This window comes from Fukomys damarensis, unplaced genomic scaffold (genome assembly GCF_012274545.1).
Source record: "Fukomys damarensis isolate Sample0158 unplaced genomic scaffold, DMR_v1.0_HiC HiC_scaffold_19, whole genome shotgun sequence".
In the NCBI taxonomy this organism is placed as follows: Eukaryota; Metazoa; Chordata; class Mammalia; order Rodentia; family Bathyergidae; genus Fukomys; species Fukomys damarensis.
This window is the reverse complement of record NW_022900931.1, coordinates 36755334-36777287: the sequence shown is the minus strand read 5'-3', so window position 1 is coordinate 36777287 and position 21954 is coordinate 36755334. Positions and strand designations below refer to the sequence as shown.

General features: G+C 44.5%; 1 protein-coding gene across 1 annotated transcript in view; it reads right to left on the bottom strand.

Moving 5' to 3' along the window:
- Nrp1 (neuropilin 1) overlaps positions 1–21954 on the bottom strand; it is a 141489-nt gene that overhangs the window by 13147 nt on the left and 106388 nt on the right. The window contains exons 9-12 of the mRNA XM_019206154.2: positions 16944–17275; positions 10917–11061; positions 7548–7631; positions 2974–3033 (exon numbers count right to left, since the gene is read on the bottom strand). Coding sequence (XP_019061699.2) covers positions 2974–3033; positions 7548–7631; positions 10917–11061; positions 16944–17275 — 621 coding nt within the window. The remainder of the gene's footprint in view (positions 1–2973; positions 3034–7547; positions 7632–10916; positions 11062–16943; positions 17276–21954) is intronic.

The following is a 21954-nucleotide window of genomic DNA, read 5'->3' as shown; positions in this document are numbered from 1 at the left end:
TATACTTGGATATTTTTGAAATAACCAGGAAATGGAATGGTTTTGCCTAGACAGATGTTTCTGGCAGAACTTACTACAGGGAGCACAGTCCAACTTTACCTTCCCATACCCTTTCCAATCCTAAGAATTTAACAGGGAAACTGCTCTAACATTTTGTATTTTACTCCTCTTTTCTGTCTTCATGTCTCATGCATACAACTCTCAGCCATCTTGCTTATTGAAAAGAAACATTATTAAGTCGATGCATTTTGTGAAGGAGCTCAACGCTGATGATTCAAGCTTGCATTAAAAGGCAACCGAGCACCAATTACCCATAAACATTTGTAGGAAGGAAAACAGGAAAACCAGAAAGGGAGGAAGTGACAAGGGAAGAAGGGAAAGAGAAAAGGACCTTTAAGTTTTCAAAATGCTACTCAGGCCCTGTAGCAGCGTACAATTTTCATTAAATTCCATGGGAATAATCCGGGCAAATCCCTTCTTGAGTCTTAAAAATAGCAGGAAACAATATTCTGAACTTTAAACAAATTTATAGCCCCTGTGAGTGAGCACCAGCTGTACTTGTTGAGGTCATCTTGACCACAGTTGAATCATTCATGCCATGTATATGTAAGGATTGAATTTTTAAATCTGATATTCAAAGTTTGATCACGTATATTTACTGCTGGCTCAGAGTGGTGTTTCCATTGAAACATATGGAATTGCTGAGGCCCACACAATTATGGGTTACAAATACCAGGAGCGGTTATAGGGATGTTTGAAGACCCTGAGAGGGAAAGAGCACCACCCCCCAGAGAGATGGAGATTAAGAATCCAAGATTCTCATCAATTTCTGGCTTTTATGCATCTTATTACAGACTGAATGTTATCTACCCAGTGAGTTTTTTATATTGATAAAAATCCTCAGCGTGAAATCTTAAGACTTTTCTTGAGTCTGTAATGGCTGCAGCAAAACTGAATTATGTTAAGCGTTCAGGGGTCTGATTTCTGAAGATGCCCAGAGATGCTCCTGGAGCAGTGCGGACCAAGGCATTAGTTAGATGAACTAGACCACAGCGGGACACCTCGCTCTCAGGCAGCCAAAGAGGGACCACAGACTCAAAGCAGCCTCAGGTCTTTGTGAAGCCTGAACATTGGCTTGGCCCAAAGGTGACAAGGAGCAGAAGTCCTCCGGAGAAGGCCACACAGTCCATTACCCACCAATGGAGACCTAGAGAGGAGAGATGGGACTCAGGCAAGACAAAGACGGGAGCCCAAGTTCCTGATTTTGCTCAGGGTGCAGTGGTGATAGGTCTCACAGGTTCACGCTTGGCACACTTGCTCTCTGACCACATGGAGTGTGTGAGAGGACAGGCCGGCCCTGGAGCCCTGAAGTCATCACACAAGTGACAAGGAGGCCATGCAGATCGAGTGTGGAAGGAAAGTTTTTCCTACTCTGCCAAAGCAAATGTAGACCTTCGACATTTGGGAAGGATTTCATGCTCCATTTTCTCCTCAGCTGATACTCACTTTCATTTATATTAAATGCTCCCTAGATCTTCTTAATAAGCAAGGAGATGAGAGAGATGAAGCAAATGAACTGGAGACTTCACGGTGGCTTTAATTACCTCTCTGGCAAGAGAAGGAACTAAAACAACAGTTAAAGCACGTGTGACGTCAAGAACTTCAGGCCTTCACCTTACCTGTCTTGCCAACCTTATAGGGTCCCAGACAGCCAACCAGCAGTTGCTAGCCTTTCTCCACAGAACTGGACCAGAGGCCCGAGATGCCTCCGGAGAGGCAGGAGGCAGGCAACAGCCACGGTTTCTCTCCTGAGGTGGCTTCAGATATCCAGGTCACCATTCCCATGGGCCCACTTGAGAACTTGAGTCAAACTGTGGAGGACCACAGTGTTGGGGATTGAGGCGATTATCATTCCGATTCACCTTTGGCGTCCGGGTGTGTCTGGGCCATGTGGCAGTGGGAATTTTGTCAACCTCAGGGAAACTTGGGGTTAAGTTCAACGGAAAGGGAAGTTCGCTTTGTAGTTGAGTCAGGCCAACGGTGACAGCGTCCTTTAAGGAAGCGTACTCATCAGAGCAGCCCTTTCTACTGTGTGACGAACCTCATAGTGTCACACTGCTGAGGAAACACTGGCACACACCACATGCCCCATTAATAAAGGACTGAGGAGACCAAGGCTGAGTGAGCCTCAAAGAAGGAAGTGGAGGAAGCCGGACGCTGACCTGCTCACCTTGCTCTCGAGACTGACTTTAAAGCCTTTCAAAGCTCTGATTGCTTACATGGACCGTTTCCCTTCGTGTGTGCCCGTGAGGAAGAATGTCACAGAATACTAACAAAAAACAAAGGAGATTCAAGGAAGGCGACTGCTGAACCGGGCTGGCCTCTGATAAATAGCACTGGGAGGGCCTTCAAAGTTCTTATGCTTCTCCATTAAGGAAAGGATGGAGGGACTGTTCCCAAGGGTGCTGCTCTGCCTAGTCATAAGCCCTGGTTTCCTGAACCCCATTTCGTGGCACGCCCACGGCAGACGCTGTTGTAAAACTGCCAACTCGGTGGCAGGCAGAACTGACAAACTTTGAGTGTCTCAGTTTTGCAGAATTGTGATGAAAATAAATAGTCAGGCTGCCGCTTGTGAGATTTCCTTCCCCTATAAGTTTGCAAACACAGTCCATGTCCTAAATGTGCTTCGTTTAAACAAAGTATGTTCCTTAGTTCCTTCGGTGGAGTGTGGGGATTGTCACCATTTGGCGATTACTGATGGAGAAAGGAGCCTTCACTGCCTGCTGCATGTACATGTGTATGAGAGGAAAGAATATTTATGGCTCCTGCTTGGAGACCAGATGCCGCTGCGTGGCATCTCTCCTTCTAGGACTTTCGGGGAAACGGTAACCCCCAAACACGGCAATGTACTGTTTTGAGGGGGAGGGGCGAGAGCGGTGCCTAGATCTACTGAAGTTTGTATTTTATTGGTACCTGATTGTATTGTACTGTCTATGATCGTTGGCTTTTCTGTGGTCAGCACAGTGGTTCCACCTGAAAAACAAAAGCGGTAATGGAAAAATAAGAAAGTGGAAGGCAGTTTTCTATCATATGCTTGCTGTTCTGTGCTACATGGGTTATTACCCACACACGCTCACATCTATCTGCGGTCTGAGTTCGTATTTTTATTACACGTCTTTCTATTGCTTCCATAAGAGGCAAAGATTTCCCACAGAAAGGTCTTCCTTTCATTACATCTCCAGTAATTGCTTTACTGAAAATTTTCCCATCATAAATCAAGTAACTCTACTTCAAATTTAAATAACATTGCTTTTTATGTAACACACTTGTCTTTTTCAAAAATTTTTTAAAAATCAAGAAATAAACATTGTCTATACATATAATGTACAATAATAGGAATATGTGTGTATATATATATATATACACACACACACACACACACATAATATATACACATATTGTGCAGTGGTTAAATCAGGCTAATTAACATAAGTATTAGTTCACATGCTTAGCTTTTGTTTATGGTGAGAACACATAAAATCTACTTTCTTAGCAACTTTTGAGTATGCAATAAATCCTAATGCATTTCTTTATGAAGCATCTGGAAGGCACACTGAGTTGAAGACTCAGATCCAGCAGCCCTTGCCGGTTTCCAAACCCAGTGTGGCACATGACAGCAGGGGAAGGCAGGGTCCTCCTGTGTCCTTGGCGACCTGGGTGTTAAACTTGACCTACGGTTCTAAACTTCATGTAGTTTCCACGGTTTCAAACGTGTGCTTTCAGGAGAGTTGCAGGGCCCGTCCTCAATCTATTTTAAAACCGAAAGCTTAAAGTGGATGGCAGTGGTTTCTCCTTTTTGGGTCCCTTTCCCCTGCTATAGCTGTTTATTTTTCCCAAGGACAAATATTCTACCCAGTATGTGGTTTGGGAAGCAGCACAAAGAGAACAGGCTCAATGTTTCTTCTTACTCCCAAGGCACTGGAAGATTGAACACATAATTCCCTGAACATCTTGAGCTTTCAGTTTGAGCCTTCTTTGGAATTCCTGGTCAGGGGCCAGGATGTCACCTTATCGAGACTTAGTTTACCTTCTCTTCCCATTTCTTAGTGCTTCCGTTTTCACTCACTGTCGTCATACTGTTTTATTATAATTAGCAGCACATATTAACTGCACAACACAACAGGCTTCAGTTGGGGTGTTTGCATGCAGGTATACAGTGTACTTGGGCCCTATCCACCCCAGCTGACCCTTTCCTTCCCCAGCGACCTCCTTTATGTTTCTGTGTTACAGTATCATTGCTAAACTTGCCCCAAATCACCTTGAATGCTTGTTAAAACTGCAGTCTCCTCCTCGCCTACCCTTCATAGATTGAACTGGGAATTAGAAGGCTTCGGAATCAATATTTCTCGACGCTTCTCAAATGAGGCATATAATCCACCACAGTTGGGGCACAGTGGTTTGCTCTTTGTTGCTTGGGTGTTAAGAAAGCCGTTTGTTCTTCAGTGCATGTGCCACGCAGACTATGGGCCATCTTCCCCTACCCCCGGAAATAAGGGGTGGGCCCCAGACTTAAAGCAGGAAGCCCTGGGGACCGCTATGAGGTGTAGCAGTCATGTACCTCCTACCAGTGGCATTCAGAAAAATTCGTGACGCTTCTTATTCAGGCCAGGCCCATTCTACAGCTCCTACAGATCAGAAATCAGTTACACGAATCTATCAGGAATCCGAAAGCTATAAAATTGTGCTCCTGGAATGGTCTTTGAGGATTTCTGAGCTAAGCAGCTGCAGTAGCAAGTCTTGTTACCCTGGCTCTCCCAATAAATATGCCGGCGAGTGGTCACATGTGTACATGGCCTCAATAAGGCAGGCAGCAGGGAGAAAGAATTATATGTATTATGGGTCAAGAAGGTGAGTCTATAATGGCAGAATTGGAGGATGGCCAGAATACATTAGCGTTCGGATCCCTGCAGTCTTAGCGGAGAAAGATTCAAGGTGAAAATTCACCTTTTAAAACTGATATGCACTATCAGTTTTGTTACAGGTTGGGAGCCAAATTCCACTGTTGGGTACACATGGCTCCAATGTGAAACTTGGCCTCCCGGTGCCTTTGAAGCCCACAGCATTATCTAATGACTTCAAAGGCATTTGCAAATGAGTAACTTCAGGGGTGAATTTTCAGCTTGGCAAGCAAGCAGCAGAAGCCAAGTTCTCTCCTCAATTCCATGCATCAGGCAGGTCACTCAGAAATCAGTTTTGTTCATAAGTCACAAGCATTTTGCTAGAGCGTTTCTCCTCCTTTGCATACAAATAGGTCACCCCAAGAGAAGAAATTAATAGACACTGTCCATGTTAGGGAACCGAACACGGAGAGAGCACTGATCTCCATTTCCAAATTCCCTTCCATTCCATCATGATTCAGGTGAGACTTCTCGTGGTTTGCTTTTATTACACTGAATTCTCAAGTTTAGGGTCCTGATGGTAAAGCCCATGACAACCAGCAAAAAAGGTGCAGGGAGACACATGGGTACAGGAGCCATGTGCTTCAGATGTGAAAATACACTTGGGTTAGGTGAGGTAGACCTTTGCTCTCTGCAAACATTACATATGAGTGGGGCCTTTTCCAGAAAAAAGCAGCACATAGAAAACCAAAACATACATGTTTCAAAAAGGAACGAAATCGACCTTAATACAATACATAAATACAAAGCATGTGGATGCCTTTTAAAATCACCTCTCCTCATGGGGCCGTGGGGTGGGCTTTTATCACCAGCCTCAGATGTTCTCAATGTGTGCATGTTCTGAAGAATGGTTGGGACAAACACTAGGCTGAAAAAAAATAACTTTCTCCCCCCCATAGTAATATATAGAAAAAGAGTAGAACGAAGTGTTTTTCTCTCTACTCAAGAAACCGTTTTAAACACCGTAGGTGAAACAAAACCTTGTACTTTTAAAGGAATGTCAGTGTCCCACTGTAAATGACCCACTTTTTGTGGCTTGTGATTGGAGCTGCACGTATCTGCTCCGGGCTAACACACTTGCTCTGTTTCATTCAAAGGCTCCCCTTTCAATTGACTGAGTCATGAACTAGCGCAAAAACTGAGAAGGTTGTTTGTTCTGATTTGAGGAGTAAATCTGACGCTTTGTTTCCGGTCAGCATTCGCTGATCACGCTAACAGGGTTCATAAAGGAAAGAATCCCTATAGAGAGGGCAATTGAAAAGGGGTGCACTACCTTCCAGCAAGCTCTCTTTTTCACGGGAAGTTTCCCTGCAGATGACAGGACCCTCACAGAATCCTGAGGTTTGTGGCAGAGTGTTTTCAGGAAACTGCCAGAAGGTCCTAGAGGAACTGGTCTGTGCACAGGTAACGTTTTTCACACTAGCTGCAGGGCTTTCAAGTTGAACTTGCCATCTTACATAGAAAACGCCTCTGCACATTAATAACAGGGATTTTTGGGTCCTGTGGCTCCTTATTTGTTGCCCACAGCGATGTAACATTCACTGGTGATGTGAACGTAACGGGTTATCCTAGAAATTTGGAGGAAGGCAGCTGTGGCAGGTGGGGCTCTGCACCCTACCTGCCCGTTCATAGCACAAAATTTCTGGGCTAGGTTTTTCTTACTCTGGACTCCATCTCAGAATGCAGAGCTCTCTTTCTCTTTCAGGGGAGAGCATGTGAAGTGACTGGAGAGGAACCATGGGACATTTCCTTTTAGATTTTGTGCCAACGCTTTAGCCAATAATGTGGCTCTGTTACGAAGCTACAAGGTAACCCCTTCTGTTTTGCCCACAGAAATTAACTATGTGGGCTCCCCAAGTCCCTTATGGGTAAAAATACAGACCTGCATTCAAGGGCTCAGGTTGAGAGTCACATGCTTATGGAAGATCCTTTTGACCTAGGTAGCACTGAAGGTTGCACCATACATTTTGCAACAACAGGGTGATAATTCTGGTGCCATTTCCAAATGGTGTGGTCCTATTCCAACCCCCCACTCGCCTAATCATCCTCCCTAATATTTCCTCCATTCCAAGTGGAAGAGAAGGTCCCTTTCTAGCTTATACCGTGTGAGAAGACTTGGGAATAACGCCAGATCCATTAGGCCACCTCCAGCACACACCATCTCTGCATATCAGTTAGTTGGTGCTGGTGTGAAGCAACACAGTCTTCTTTGTAAATGGTAGGGTAAAATGATCTACAAGTTCCCAATTTAGAAGCTGCATTTCAAATGTAAGCCTAATTCAGTCAATTAGTCAGATAAAGGCTCCACTTAAAAAAACAGACAGAAAAACGCTGTCCTTATTAGGGAAAGAAAATGAAGTGTGTGGTTATGAATGTGCAGGGCAAGTGTTAGGGGAGAGGGGTGATGGCCAGAGGAAAGGAAGATGCATGTGTGGTGGCAAGGCTGCCGCCACGCCTGGACAGCTTCGCCAACACCCTGTTGCCTTTGGCAAGGATTAGGGCTTAGCGGGGCCCAACCACGACATGGACTGAAATGGCACAGCAGTGGGATGAAGATGGTTTCTGCACCTGTGAGCTGGAAGTCATCACCTGTTCCGCTGTGGCAGTTGGCCTGGTCGTCGTCACATTCGTCCACTGGGTTCCCATTGGGAGTGGTGGGTCCAGCTGTCGGCGCTGGAACGAAATCCAAGGATTACTACTTCACACCTCGGAAACGCGTTCTCAAGGCTTTGGCTGCTGAACCTGTGAATGCTTTTGCAGAAAACTCTAATCTGTGGGAAGAAGGCCAGGGGCATGCTTTGCCTCTACTTCAGGAGGCTAAATACACTTGGATTTTGCAGAAGGCAGCAGGGACCATCGTGTGTTGGTATTTGATCCACCTCTGCTGAGTAGGTTTGGCTGCCTTAGCATTATCTACATTGTTATCTTATATAAGCCTCCTTTTTCAGAAAAGCTCTCACTTCTCACTGGCTGTTTATTCACAAGCCTGGGGTAGAGAACTTTGATGATACAGATTTTTCTGGAACTGTTTTTCATTTCATTTTCAAGGTGCTGCAGAATTCACTCATCGTGAATTCTTTTGTATTCTCAGGACTGACTGAGCTTGCTAAGTTTATATTATCATTTATTCCGCAAAAGGAAGTATCGATCTTCACACTTAGACCCTTATTGTTGTTGTTTTAAAAACCTGCATCGTTGTGCTTCTTTCTAAGTAGCTTCTTGACCTGGGAACCCAGGTCAAGAGCAGGTGTGTAAGCAATGACTCAGGATTCCCAGGTCCTGTTACCTGGACTCTCATAGGATTCCGTTCCACTGTTGGCAGGTACCCTTTTATCTTTGCATGTGTGGTTGAAGGGTAGCCAACATTAATCAAAAACCGCTTTTGAAGTCTTTTAAAGTTAGTTCAGTCTACTTTTTTTCAGCCTGTTACTCATTTTTTGCAATCTGTTTAATATTTTACAGTTTTCCGTGTTGCATTTCACTTTACCAGTCTGAGATAAAGCACACTTCCCTTGATGTTAAGAAGCATACACGATTTGGGGAGCTGGAGGGGTGAGGTGGGAGCTCTTCTCTCACAGCTCCTGGCCAGTAGGAATATTCCCACTCATAACCTGACACTGTTTGCTACTGTGCTTAAGGACTGAGCAAAGTTATGAAAAAATGTAGAAATGCAGCTAAAGCTTCAACTTCTTCAGCTATCTGAACTAATACGCCAATAAGTAATAACTAGAACTCCTCATATACAGACAGGCAGCATACATAGCACTGGGGCATGCAATCAAATTTCATAATGCACACATGTTCTGGGCTCTATTTATTGCTACCTTTGGATCCATAGAATGCTCTCCGGCAATCCACACAGTTGTCTTTCCTAAGCTGTCTTTGTCTTTGATGACATGCTGCCTTCAAGTGTTTTAAACTCCCTATTTTTGCTGGTTTTTCTGGATTCCTAATGGTGTCGACAAAGAAGTTCCACATTAGAAGTGGTCCAGGGCAGTGCACTAAGGACTAAGTGAATGATTTCTCCGCTCTGACTTTACTCTTTGAAAAATATAGTTTGTGATTCTGTTTCTTTCTTAAGGTTTTCCTTTAAACTTTTTTATTAGCATGTGTGTGTGATACGTAATGCATAGATTCATCGTGGTACTGGTACATATCCTCATCACGTCTCTGTGTCTTCAATCCAAGAGCTAGCCCCCAATAGCATAAACTCTAGAAAGGCTGGCTGGGACCCCATCTTTTCTCTGTGTCCCTTCAGATGTCTCTGGTAGAATGAAGCACAAAGTGGGTGTCTAATAAGGCCTGCTAACCAGTTGGAGGGAGAAGAAATGTTTTCATTTTCACGAATGGTCCTAAAGAGCGTTGACATTACGGTCTCGGATGTTGGTTTTTCACATGGCTGGGGGCAACTTCCTCACTTTTGTGAGCACTTGCAAACATCTGCAGGCAAATCCCTTCACCAACAGTTTCTACCTCCACTCACAGCACAGTTGACACTGGCAAACTGCCACGAGGCTCAGTGTTTTCAACTGTCCATTCACCGCACCTCCTAAATCAACGCTGCCTTCCAGAATGGGCCTAGGACACCCCGCCTCATGCACTAGGCGCCCTTTGCCAGGCCACATTTCTCAGCACCCTGAATGAAAAGAACATGTCTGCAGTTGGCTCACTCTGCCCCGCCCTTCTTTGTTTTGGCATCTCTACCAATGCCCTGGCACATGGTCACTCTTGGTTGGTGTTGCTGGCAACTGGATTCAGAGGTCTAGGACATGACTCCATATATAGAAAGAGCCACCCAGCAAAGAATGGGAGAAAATGGCCTGATGGGAAATAAACACACGGAAAAGCAGCTATGAATTATTCAGGAGTAGGGTGATTGATATAGCTTAAGATCCTGGATTGCATGTGAAAAGTTTTGTGATATTTAATGTGTTCAGAAATGTAATTATTTTTGGGTAGCTTGAAATAGAGGTAATTTTGAAACCATAGAAGGTGATATTAAAAAGCATTCTTTGAAACAACTGTGAGCATATGCTCAACTGATTAACATCTCGGTACCAACAATAGCCACTGTGGGAGCTAATCTGGAGAAAGACTTCTGTGGGATAGAAAAGCTGGTGTAAGGTTACTCATTTATGCCCAGATCTAAGGCAGATGGGAATTCTAATGCACAAAAGCAGTAAATGGTAAAATGACCAAATCCAAACCTTCATCTCATTCACTATATGTTAAAAGAGAGGCCTGAGGTCAGCGTACGTGTAAATTTGTCCTTATATGACCTTTATCTGATAATCTGAGTGTAGGCAAAAGCGTCATTAAAGGGACCTCACCATACTTTCATGCACATTAATTATCTCGCAAAAAGCTTCGTTTCTTTACAGCAGCCTAAGAAATCCACCCAAATATGTCTCCATGCTTTACTCTGTGCATCACATGTGGCTTCCTGCTTGTGTGTGACGGAGCCGATGCAGAAGACAGAAACTCGGATCTGACACAGATCTCTAAATAATATTTAAAATGTCAAAGGAATTGGTGGCTGCCAGGGGCCAGGAGAGGGGAAGTGGGAGAGAAGCTGGGAAGAGGTTTTGCCTTGGAGTCGTGGCAATATTTCGGGAACTGGTTGTACAACTTAACTGTAGAGTACACTAAATGCCTCTGAGTAGTGCATTTAAAATGGTGAATTTTGGGTTGTGCGACTTTCAGTAAATTAAATAAATAAAATATTTTTTAATAATTCCCATAGAATCTAAAAAGAGTGATGCAAACAACTAAGACAAAAGCAGGATTTGGAAGGTGCTGTTTTGGGGTTCGTACTAGGACTCAGAGCCTGATGTACCCTTAGAGGTACAAGGCCCCCCTAGGGGACAGATGGCAATTTGCGAGAGCATCTGTCCTCAGAGTCAGAAAAAGGAGATGAAGGAGGAGGAAACGAGGAGGGGCTCTGGTAATTGGAATTACCTTCCACATCACAGCCCAGCAGCTCCATCCGCAGCCCTAGGCCGCCGTGAGTGGCTCTCTCGGGGTAGATCCGGATGAGTCGCGTAGAAATAGGTGGAAATGTCCGTAGCTCAGGTGTGTCATAATTGTTGTTGCCTTCAAAAGACTGTGAAGTGTAAAGAACACCAGTCATTAAGAAAAAATGATGACCTCCCTTTTTGATGGCCGTTTCTTCCCTCTGGAGGGACACGAACAACTTTTTTCCTCCACCTTCTCTATGTCCAGTGATGGAGGCGGAGAAGTAAACTAACAGTAGACAGGTTAGCAGGAGAAAAGGAGAACCAACTTACTACCCACACAGAGGTAGGGCACAGATGAATTCTGTCACTACACAGAAAGATCTAGAAGCTCAGATATCTGCTTTGTTGGGGGGAGGGGTGACCCAGGGAAGGGCAGATGATTTCTGGGAAGTCAAATTGGTCCTGAGAACCAGTCACAGCCCAGGCATCCACCCCCACTCTGTGAAATGACCTTAGTCTTCCCTGGCGGAGGAAACCCTGGGATACTACTTCTGACAAATGAGTCCCTTTGGGAAGACTCCCCCTAAGGCAGATAAGGGAGGCTTAGAGAAAGACCTTCCCTTCACTTCCTGTCCCCCAAGTCCCCTGAATGTGAAGTCCCAGTGAGCATATTTCCAGTGGCATTTCCTGAACTACTTCAGGACATTTAATAGGGCAGAAAAACCAGCCTTGTTCCACCACTTCCTAAATGGCTGGCATTTCTTTCATAAAGGAGAAAGGAAGAAACAAACTTTTCTAAGAAGTGACAGATGTCAGGTCTTAGCAATCTTGCTGTACACACTGAAGCTACACCAGAGGCTGAGGGTTTAATGAGATGTTTTTAAATGATATGCTGATATGCCTTGGAGAGGTGTCACTTTTATCACCTCCTTGAGGTGGAAGAAGATAACTCAGGAAGCACACTTGCCATTTTTTAGAGCTTATAATAGCTACCACATTTCCAGACTCCAGTTAGGCTCTCTGAAATGAGAGGGTCCTCGTTTTGCTAAAACTTGGTCCTCTGAAAAGGAATTAAATTTCAAATGTAGGAGAGAGTAATTACTATTTTATTCAATGCTGGGGAGGCAAGGCACGGCTTTGCCCATAAGAAGCAAACACGCTACCACCGAGCTACACTAGGCCCAGGGACAGTGCATGTAATGTAGTACAAGTTCTGTTAATTTAAAACTAGGGTTATCCCAACCCTTTGACATTACTGTTAGTTTAAGAAGTGTTGCAAAAGGGTCATTTATAGATAAAAGACCCTTCTCATCTAGGGAAAGCAGCAAGGGTCCTGACTACTAAGTGGTGTTCTGAATACTGGTATGACTGCTGTACACCTTGTGCACCCTTAACTTGAAGCCACTGTGACATTTTGCAGGTGCCAGGCCACCCACTGCCAGAGCCACCACTCGATTATTTTATTTCCTGTGTTGCAGCGGCAGAAAGATCAAAATCACTGAGTGGAATAATAGAAAAATAGAGCTATGGTCAAGTCTGTTTTCTTTTTCAAGAAATGGGTAAGTCTCCACATAGTCTCTTTGCTCAACATCAGTCTTGATTTGATTGAGAAAAGAAAGGGGAAGAGGGCTTCAAAAAATAAAATGGCCATCTAGTCAGGAATGGCTGTTTACATACCAAATATGGTATGATGTTTAAGCACAGTGGAAGGCACTGTTTTCAGTTGTTAAATGAGATTAACTCATGTAATCCTCAAGACAGCTGTATGAGGTCAATTCTATGTCACCTCACTTTTACAGAGGAGGAAACGGAGGCACACAGCTGTTGAGGAATGTGGCCAAGGCCATTGTACATACAGTAAGTAGCACAGCCAGGATTCCAGCCGAGGCAGCCTTAGCTGGCACTCCTAACCACACCAGCAAGATCTCTCTGTTCATAGCTATCTTGCAAAAGAGGGCTGGGGGTGTAGCTCAGTGCAGCTCAGTGTAGAGGGCTTGCCTAGCATATGTGCGACCTTAGGTTTGATCCCCAGCACTGAAAACACCAGTGTTTTGAGAGGGCTTCCTGCTACGCTGCCAAGGCTGGTCTTGAACTCCTGGGCTCCAGTGATCCTCCCTCGTCAGTCACCATGTAGCCAGGACTATTAGCACGTCACTGTGCCCAGCTTCTAGTCTCTTTGTGTTAATAGCTGAGAGCTCTGAGGTCCAAGAAGTGTTTATGCCTAAGGAAACACATTTAGTGTCATTAATTTGTCTTTAACTTGGTGCAAATTAGCTGTCAGGACTGGTTGACCAGATGGAGCGGCCCGCCAGCCAGGGTCACATCGGTTATCGGTGGGACCAGGCCCAATGTCTGGGTCAAGAAATCGTAACACTGCCAAAGATGTGATCATTCAGCAGTGGAAATGTCTCAGCAGAGTAGAAGACACATGTAGGTGAAGACTAACAGATTGCACAATCTGTGACAAATTGAGGGGTTTTCTGAGTTATAGAAGTAAATTATTTGGCTTTATCCAACTCAGAAAAGCCACTTGTAATTTGAAAACAGAGCTGCCTCTTGCAATTAGTTTTCTTCTGTTTTTTAAAAGACTAAATTCACTATCAGGGTCCTGCACTCTTAATAGAGCTGCAATCGCTGCCAGTAATTGAGAATCTGACATATATTATGGTTAGGCCCAATTAAGTTGTTGTCAGGAAGGTGCTAATTATAATGAAAATAACCTTACTTACCAGCAAGTTCTCTCTCTCATTCACATAGTCCCAGAAATAAGAGGAGAGAAGCACTGGTGTCTATGGAAGCCCAGGCTCCTCTCTTAATTTTAGCTTGTGGAAAGAATCAACACAATGGAGCTTCATGGTAAAAGCTGTCGGTGGTGAGCTGGGATAAGTACTAGAGATCAAAACCTAGATGGGCCTTGGCTAGGTTTGAGAACAGGAACTTGCTTAGGAATTATCTTTGAGTTCTGTGAGTAATCATGTCTTAGATGGAAGGTAGGGGCTTGGTCTAACTCTATCTGTTCCTGAAAAGTGGAATTAATTCAAAGACTGACAAACCTTGTCCACCAAGCCATGTCTGTGGGTGGAGCAAGGAAAGAGAGAGAGGTTTTAAAAACCATGCAAGCACTGTTTTGTTTCCCAAAACAGGCTACTGATTTCCCTTTTACGGTAAGGATACTTGGCATTCCAAGCAGGTGACCTTCATTTATACAATGAAATACAAGTTTTAAATCTGTGTATGTAAAACATATGCTGCTCTGAATTTGAAAGTTTTACCAATTTCCCTTTTCACTGGGGAGCTTTTATTTCAGTGAAGGGCATGTTAGGAATCGTAGACACTCTAGCACCAGAATCTAGACGAACAATTTGGAAGCTTTCATGGTTTTAAATACCACAGGAAGATGATAGTGATGGATATTTTGGGAATAAAATCCAGCAGTAAAAGTCAAGCAATCCTGAGTACTTTGTTAAAGTTAAAACACGTGCCCTGGCTTCTCCTGGGGTTCTGTACTCGATTTACTGCACGAGACTGACAGCTCTAGACTCGATCACAGGCGCATGGATTAGATCACAAAGACAGGAGGCATCAGATGAGTCCCCTCCAAGGCATATGGCCATTTGTTTTCTTTCTCTCTCAGAACCGAGTGTTGAAGGATGTGTCACAACAGCACACCCTGCCATCGACAGCAGCCCCAGAAGTTGCTGATCTGTGACATATTCAAGCTCTCTGATGAAGCCACGAGTCCCTGATCCTCAGAAGAGACTGGCGTATGGGAAATTACAGTTTCTGGTGACTATTTTACTTTTCCTTTCACCGAGATGAGAGGGATGGACACAAAAGGAGAAAGGGAAAAGAACATGAGAAAGAATGTGCTGCATATGCAAGTGTTGATAGAACATACGGTGAATGCTGCTTAAGTTAATAAAACTTATTATAATAGCAGACACGTTACCAAGAAATATGAAATAAGTGTGTTCAATGTAAGGGGGGAGTATTTTGAGGGAAATTAATGGCAATGTGTCACTCACTGCATTTAAATGCTAACATTCACTGTATGTTTTGCTCACCCCAAAGATCAGCTGTTTCTAGCAACTTCCGTCAAATAAAAACTTTACAGTGTGTCCTCATCCACCTTATTCACCAGATCTGGCACTGTGCAACTTTGACTCTTTCCCAAAGTCAAAATGACCGTGAAAGGTAACTGTTTTCAATTGATTCAAGACATTGAGACACCCAGGACAGGACAAGGAAAGACACTCGTGGCAGAGGACCTCCAGAACTGTTTCGGAAAGTGGCAGGAAGGCTGGGATAAGTGTATCTGAAACACAAGAGTATCTGGAGGAGGACTCATGGCAGTGTGCCTTTTACTGTCATGATTTTCTCTGTATGTTTTGATCCCATCAGGTAGGTATGTGTAACTGTAGGCGTTCCAGAAACTAAGCTACCAGCGAGAAATGGGGGAGTTCTCACATTGTGACAGAATGGGTCCTTCCGGTGTCCGACTGCCGTGGGGCTGACCCGTGGCCAGTGGGAGCGGGGTTGGTCCCCTGCCCGCATAGCCTTTGGCCCCCGTGACTGAGCCGTATTCCCACACGCCATGGAGAGGGAGCAAGGGTAATCTTTTCTCCAAGGAGTTAAAGCTTTCTGTTTCCACAGGAGCAGGTCCTGGGCAAGGCATGGGTGGACAGGCTGAGGCAATGAGTCCACTCGTGTTGGTGTGAGAAGAGTCATCAGCCAGACCTAGTTCCCACACTGCAGATGGAACTGAAAACGCTGTCTGTGGGCTGATCCATGTTGTAATCATAGACCAGCTCCCGGGCCACTCGGTAGACTTCTGGAATCCTTTCCAAATTGGTGTTGTGTGCTCAGGAAATGTAAATAAGCATGACCGTCAGTCTAAGTAAGACTTAATTAGTAAAGCACATGTGTTCACTTAAAATTATTCCACGTTTTCGTGAATGTTGAAATATTTTTACATTGAGATTCCCTTCTCTTCTTGCAGCATTATCAAGAGCCAAAGACATTTAAAAAGGTTCCAGATGCATAAGGAATAGTCACAATAACCAAGAGATAGAAACATTCAAGTGTGAATCAGTGGATGAATGCATAAACCAAATATGGTATATACACACAATGGAATATTATTTAGCCCTAAAAAGGAACAGAATACTGATACATGCTACAACCTGGATGAACCTCGAGGACATTATGTTGAGTGGAATAAGCTACTCAGAAAAGGACACATACTGTATGGTTCATTCATATGTATATATTTTGTTGTTGTTGTTGTTGTTGTTTTGTTTTGTTTTTGTTACCGGGGATTGAACTCGGGTCCTTGTGCTTGTATGGTTCATTTATATGAGGCTTCTAGAATAGTCAGATTCATAGAGAAAGTGGAATGGTGGTTGACTGGCGAGAAGGGATATGACAAGTTGTTATTTAGTGGGAATGGAGTTTCACTTTTTCAAGGTGAGAAAGTTCTGGAAACTGTACAACATGATGAATATACTTGGCACTACTGACATGGCAACTTAAAAAGGTTAAGATGGCAAAATTTATATTATGCCTATTTTATCACAATTAAAAATGAAAAAAAATACCCATGGAAGGTGGGTTGTAGCTCAGTGTAGGGTGTTTGCCTAGCACACCCAAGGCCAAGAGTTCAATCCCTAGAACCTCAATATTGAAAAGAAGGAAGGAAGAGAACATATTTAAACCAGGGGGGGAAGAGAGAGGAGGAAAAGGGACCCCAACCTGCAGCAGGGAGCTGGCAGAAAGGCCCTGCAGGTTTGATGCTGTCACCTCCTGAGCCCTCAGTCGCCCAGCTCTGTTCCAGGGACCAGCCAACCCTCAGCCAGGGAAGGGCAGAGCCATGCAGCACATAGCTGTTTATCTGACCTCACACTCTGCACCATCCACCCTACAAGCAGGGGGCTTAGAGCAGGGTAAGAAGCAGCCTTCCCCAGGGAAGCGCTGGTCCTGGGTTGGAACCAAGGGCACCGGCTGCCCCCACGCCTGTGCCTGGTCTCACCTTGGCCTTACGTCTGCTGTCGTCCATGATCATCTTCCAGTCGGAGCCGTTGTTGCTGTACCCGACCTTGAACTTCCTCATGTACACCTTGTTCTCCCGGTGCTTCCCGCCCTGGATGATGACGCCCCTCACCATGGTCTCCTCGCCCAGGTCCACCTGCAGCCACTCATTGTTGTAGGGGTGCGGGGCGGGGGGCAGGACCCAGCCGGAGCGGCTGCTTATCAGGCGGACGTTCTCCGGCATCCAGTTCCTGTCCCCTTGGTTGGATGCCGTGATCTGGGAGTCGGAGATGAGTCCGGACACGATGCCCAGCATTCCGGAGCACGGGTAGTCTAGGGGTGGGATGGAACAGATGAGGTGAACTTAGTTCCCGGGAGACTTCAGGTTTAGAAAAAAAAATGGTGGATTGAATAAAGACAGTGTCCTGTACCCACTCTTAAAACGTGTTTAATCTCTGGGTCATTTTACATCCAATCAACGTTCTTGCCTTCAAACTTTCTCCTACTCTTTCAGAACTCCGTGCTGTACACACACACATCTCGGTAAAGAAAATCCTCAGTACACACACACATCTCTCCCTCTTCTGACTCTGGCTACTATTAATGTCAGACTGTTGAGGGTCTAGTCTCTTTGGCGTCCAGAAGTTATTCCCAGATCAAGGACAGGTGCTGGCCAAAGAAGTTCACAACTCATGACTGGTTGGAGACTTGCAGAGAACCCAAACCCAACAGCAAGACAGTTGGTAAAATGAAAGTGAAAAGTGGTGAGGAGAAGACCAAGAGCGAGCAGACGGGGGTGCTGGTGTGTGTGGGGGGTGGCACTTGGGCTCAGTGTGGGAGTGCAGTGCCCATCTCCCCGGCCCTCGTTGCTTCGGTACTTTTCACATGGATGCACCACTGTCACCTCAAACACACCGTGCATAGACAACACCAGGCTCCCCCACACACAATGAAGCCCTTTACTGAACCCTGCATTTCAACCATCAGTTGAATCATCGGTCACCTCCTGCCTTGCCACCTTGTCATTTCCTACTTTCCATCTTCTACTTCTGTTTTATTATTAAATCATGTCACAGCCAGGGTGCGAAAGGACCCCCTTGGCCGGCCTCCTATACTTCAGGCCTGCCTCTACACAACACGCACCGCCATAGAACTGGCAGCAAGTGTGGACTATGCCACATTATTCCCATTGCTAAACAATCTCCATTGCTAAAGAAATAAGGTAGACACCAAAGGATCCACACTGGATGACACCATTGCTGTGAGTTTTCTAGGGTAGACAGCAAGACAGAGAGTAGAATGAACGGTCAACACGGGGACTGGGGAAGAGGAGAATGGAGAGCCAGTGTTGGCCGGGAACGGAGCCTCAGTTTAGGATGGGAAAGTCCCTGGACCTGCACAGTTGAGGGCCACACTGCAATGTGACTGCACTGCATGGAACTGCACTGAGAACTCCGAATAGCTGAAGTGTAAACTACACGTCATACACATTTTACAACATTAAGAAAATGACGGAGCTTTTAAAATTGTCTTCTATGGGGGAGAATATGAAAGCTATCAGGGTTTCAAGATGCTCACTGAGGTCTCACCTCTTAGCTAGTTTTGTCGAACTACTGATAATGTATTCCAGCTAACGGATTCTCCTCTCGTGCACAGGGAAAAGGCGTGATGCGCACATTACATTGGGGTATTCCTGCCACCCTGTTTCTCCTCTTGCTCCAAACTTTATGACTAAGCTCAAGACGCATGATGAAGACTTTTTACCCTGCTGTAGTCCTTTCCCAGAGCTATTACAGTAGATTCGAGAAGTAGCTAAGCTCAGCATCCAACAACTGTGTACCTAATTGTAGACTGTTGGTCTCATGTCCACAGCTAGATTTTTATGAGTCTTAAAGGCAATGCAAAGCATCATCAAACTTTTCACATGTGGCACAGCAGCCCAACTAGCCCCTGGGCACAGGAAGAATATCGGTCACTATTTGGTGGCCTAAGAGCAAAAAGCCTATTATTCTCCTTCAAAAGTGTATATCTTGATAAAAGACACACCCTATTTTTCTCCTAAATGACTCAGTGCTCCAAAATGCAATGTAAGTGTAGCCTAAAAACACAATTATCCTAGAGACATCCTTCTAATGCTATTAAGCCACTCTCACGTTGTCAGCTGACCCCTGAGAATTAGTTACTCAGGTACTTTCTGCATGACGTATGCTGGTCAGACCAAGCCATGTCTTCCCCGAATCATGCATGTTTCTCTAAGAGTTAGGCATGGGAGGCTTCCACGGCACCTCACAGACCCTCTCCTGGTTCTTGAGCCAGTCAAAGAAGGAAGCTTTCCCTCCTTTCTTCCCACCACGCATTCACCATCGTGTTTGTTCTCCCGATATCCGATTGGCATAGGACCATTGGATCGTTTTCAAACACTGCTTCCTTCATTCTTCTTTCGTTCATTCACGTTTTCTCTCTCTGCAACTTGGCCTTCTCTCTAACTCTTCACAAAAGTCCGTCTGCCTTTCTCCTGTGTTGCTGATCCTATTCAGATCTGGAGATGGTTGGTCTTTGCTTCCTCATATTTTTAATTCCTTTGAGAGTGGGAACCAAGTCATATTTTGTTTTAATTTTCTCTGAGACTTTGTTCCCTGCATTATGCATCGTCATTCTCAACAAATATTTGCTGAATGAATCAACTTATTAATACAATAAAAGGTGGCTGTCACTTTCTCAAGGTCCTTTCCTGTCATTCAGCTTCACTGTTTGCTACAGGCTGGGATCTGAAATCCAAGAACACACTCAATGGGGGATTAAAAAAAGATTTACAAAGACTCTTTTACTGAGGGACTGTGAAAATATAGTGTTAAAAATAGAAGTCACATTTTTTGGGCCACCATGGTCACACCTGCCTGATTCAAAACCAGCTTTCATAAGGGCAGTGTTCAGCTGGTAATGGGGACCAGATGTTCCCATATGGAGCAAAACAGAATTAACGTGGATATTGTCAGGAAAGCAGAACCTTCAGCAGACTAATACCTGTTCCATGCAGAGCTGGCCTGGGCATAGTTTATATCTCCACAAACCTAGTGATACCCAGATGCCATCCAGCCGACAAATCCACGGTGCACAGTTACTCCATGACAGTGCCATTCCTTCCATGTGACTGTCTCCCTGCACACAGTCCCTTCCCCTCAGAAAATTGGACAATGAGAAGGTACCTTGATTTGCTTCTTTTAACATGATTGGGGGGAAACCTATATTAACAATTAATTCAAGGTTCAACTGGTGTATTAGCTTCTAACTCTGTTCTTCCATGGTAGGGCTGATTCAGATATGCTTGGCTGCATAAACCTTTTGGAAATAGCACTGTGAGATACACCAAACAAACAAATAAGCAAACAGACAAATAAACAACCAAACAAGAAACAAGATGCCCAACTAAATTAGAATTCAGAAAAACGAAACGAATTTTGTAGCATAGCTTATGCAACATGAGGGACATACTTTGCTTAACACTTATTCTTTGCACTGAATTCAGCTGGACTTCTGTATTTTACTCAGCAACCCAACTGGGAAAGCTTAAAATCCACCCTGGATGGAAGGGAAATGAGTTCTGTAAGGGGGGATTGAGTGGGCTCTTTCAGTGATCTTATTTTATTATAAGATTTCTACTCAGCTTTAACAGAAAATCGAGATATATTTGGTAAGTCAAATATCCAGGTAACCAGTTTTTCAAAGAATTTGGGAGTATTAACTGCATGTCACGAGGATCCTAAGTGAGCATAATTTAACTTTCCCGTGATAACTCAGGGGACCTTTCTGGCTCATATTGTCTGTGGTGGCCATTATGGACTCTGATGGACTTAGGAGCACAAGAACTTCTGCTGGAGACCAGCTAACAGACTTCTGGTTGACCTGCACTAGAGAGTAAGTTCTAGGTGTGTTATCATTTATAAAGCAATAACCTTCCAACAGTGTTTTCATCAACTTCCTCCTTTGCCAAAAAGAGGAATTTCACTTTGCAAAATAATGAAAATATTCCTTCATCAAACACCTACAAAGCAGAACTGTTTGCTCCAATCTCATTTTCTTTATACCTCTCCATGGTGATACAGTATTGCATATCCTGGATTTCCCTAAGATCGCTATATTTCTAAAAAAATCACTTCTGAAAACAAAAATTAGGCTAGAATTAGGGGTCTGGATGCCTTGGAAGCCAAGTGACACGTTCACATGGTAATTTTTTAGTTTGGTAGAATTTTTTTAAAAAATCTTGACTGTTAGGACTTGCTACTTGACAGGGGATGCTGGAACTTTGAGGCCACTGATTTGTCACGAGGGATGGACGGAGCTGCAGTTCATCCATGTAGCCAGAAGTAACCACTGCACACTTGTTATGTTCGAGGCATCAGGGCACGAGAGAAAAGGTGCACAAGGCTCCTGCTCTCAGGAACCTTCCTTCCAGGCAGGAGTATGGCTGCCCTGTTCCTTCACTGATCTGCACTCTGAGGGAACTGGGGCCTCAGAATGGAGAAAATTCTGGTAACCAAGAAGGCAATACTCATCCTGCTCTACTGAAGCTCTGCTTGCTGGGGCTTCTCCTGGATCCCATTCATTGAGCGCCACGTCCCGCTCTAGTGTTCTGGGCTCCCTTCAGGGAGCATGAACTCTAAGCCAGGTACGTTACAAATATATTTTCCTTTGGCTGCCAGCACAGCTGCCTTATAGTTAATCTTAGAGATGAGGGAATTGAGATCAGAGAAGAAATATGTCCTCCCAGAGCCCTGGAAATCTCATGTACGTCCTGTCTGATATCATCACCGCAGCATGCAGCCTCTCCCACCCAGCCTCACTCACTTCTGTGGAGATTATAGCTAGGTTATTAGAGGAAAAAATATTCCAAACTATATTAAAGAGGGCCAGGGATTTGGCTCAGGGGCACAGCCCCTACCTGGCAAGCGAGGTCCTCAGTTTAATCTCCGGTACCAAAAAAAAAAAAAAAAAAAAAAAAAAAATAAAAAAAA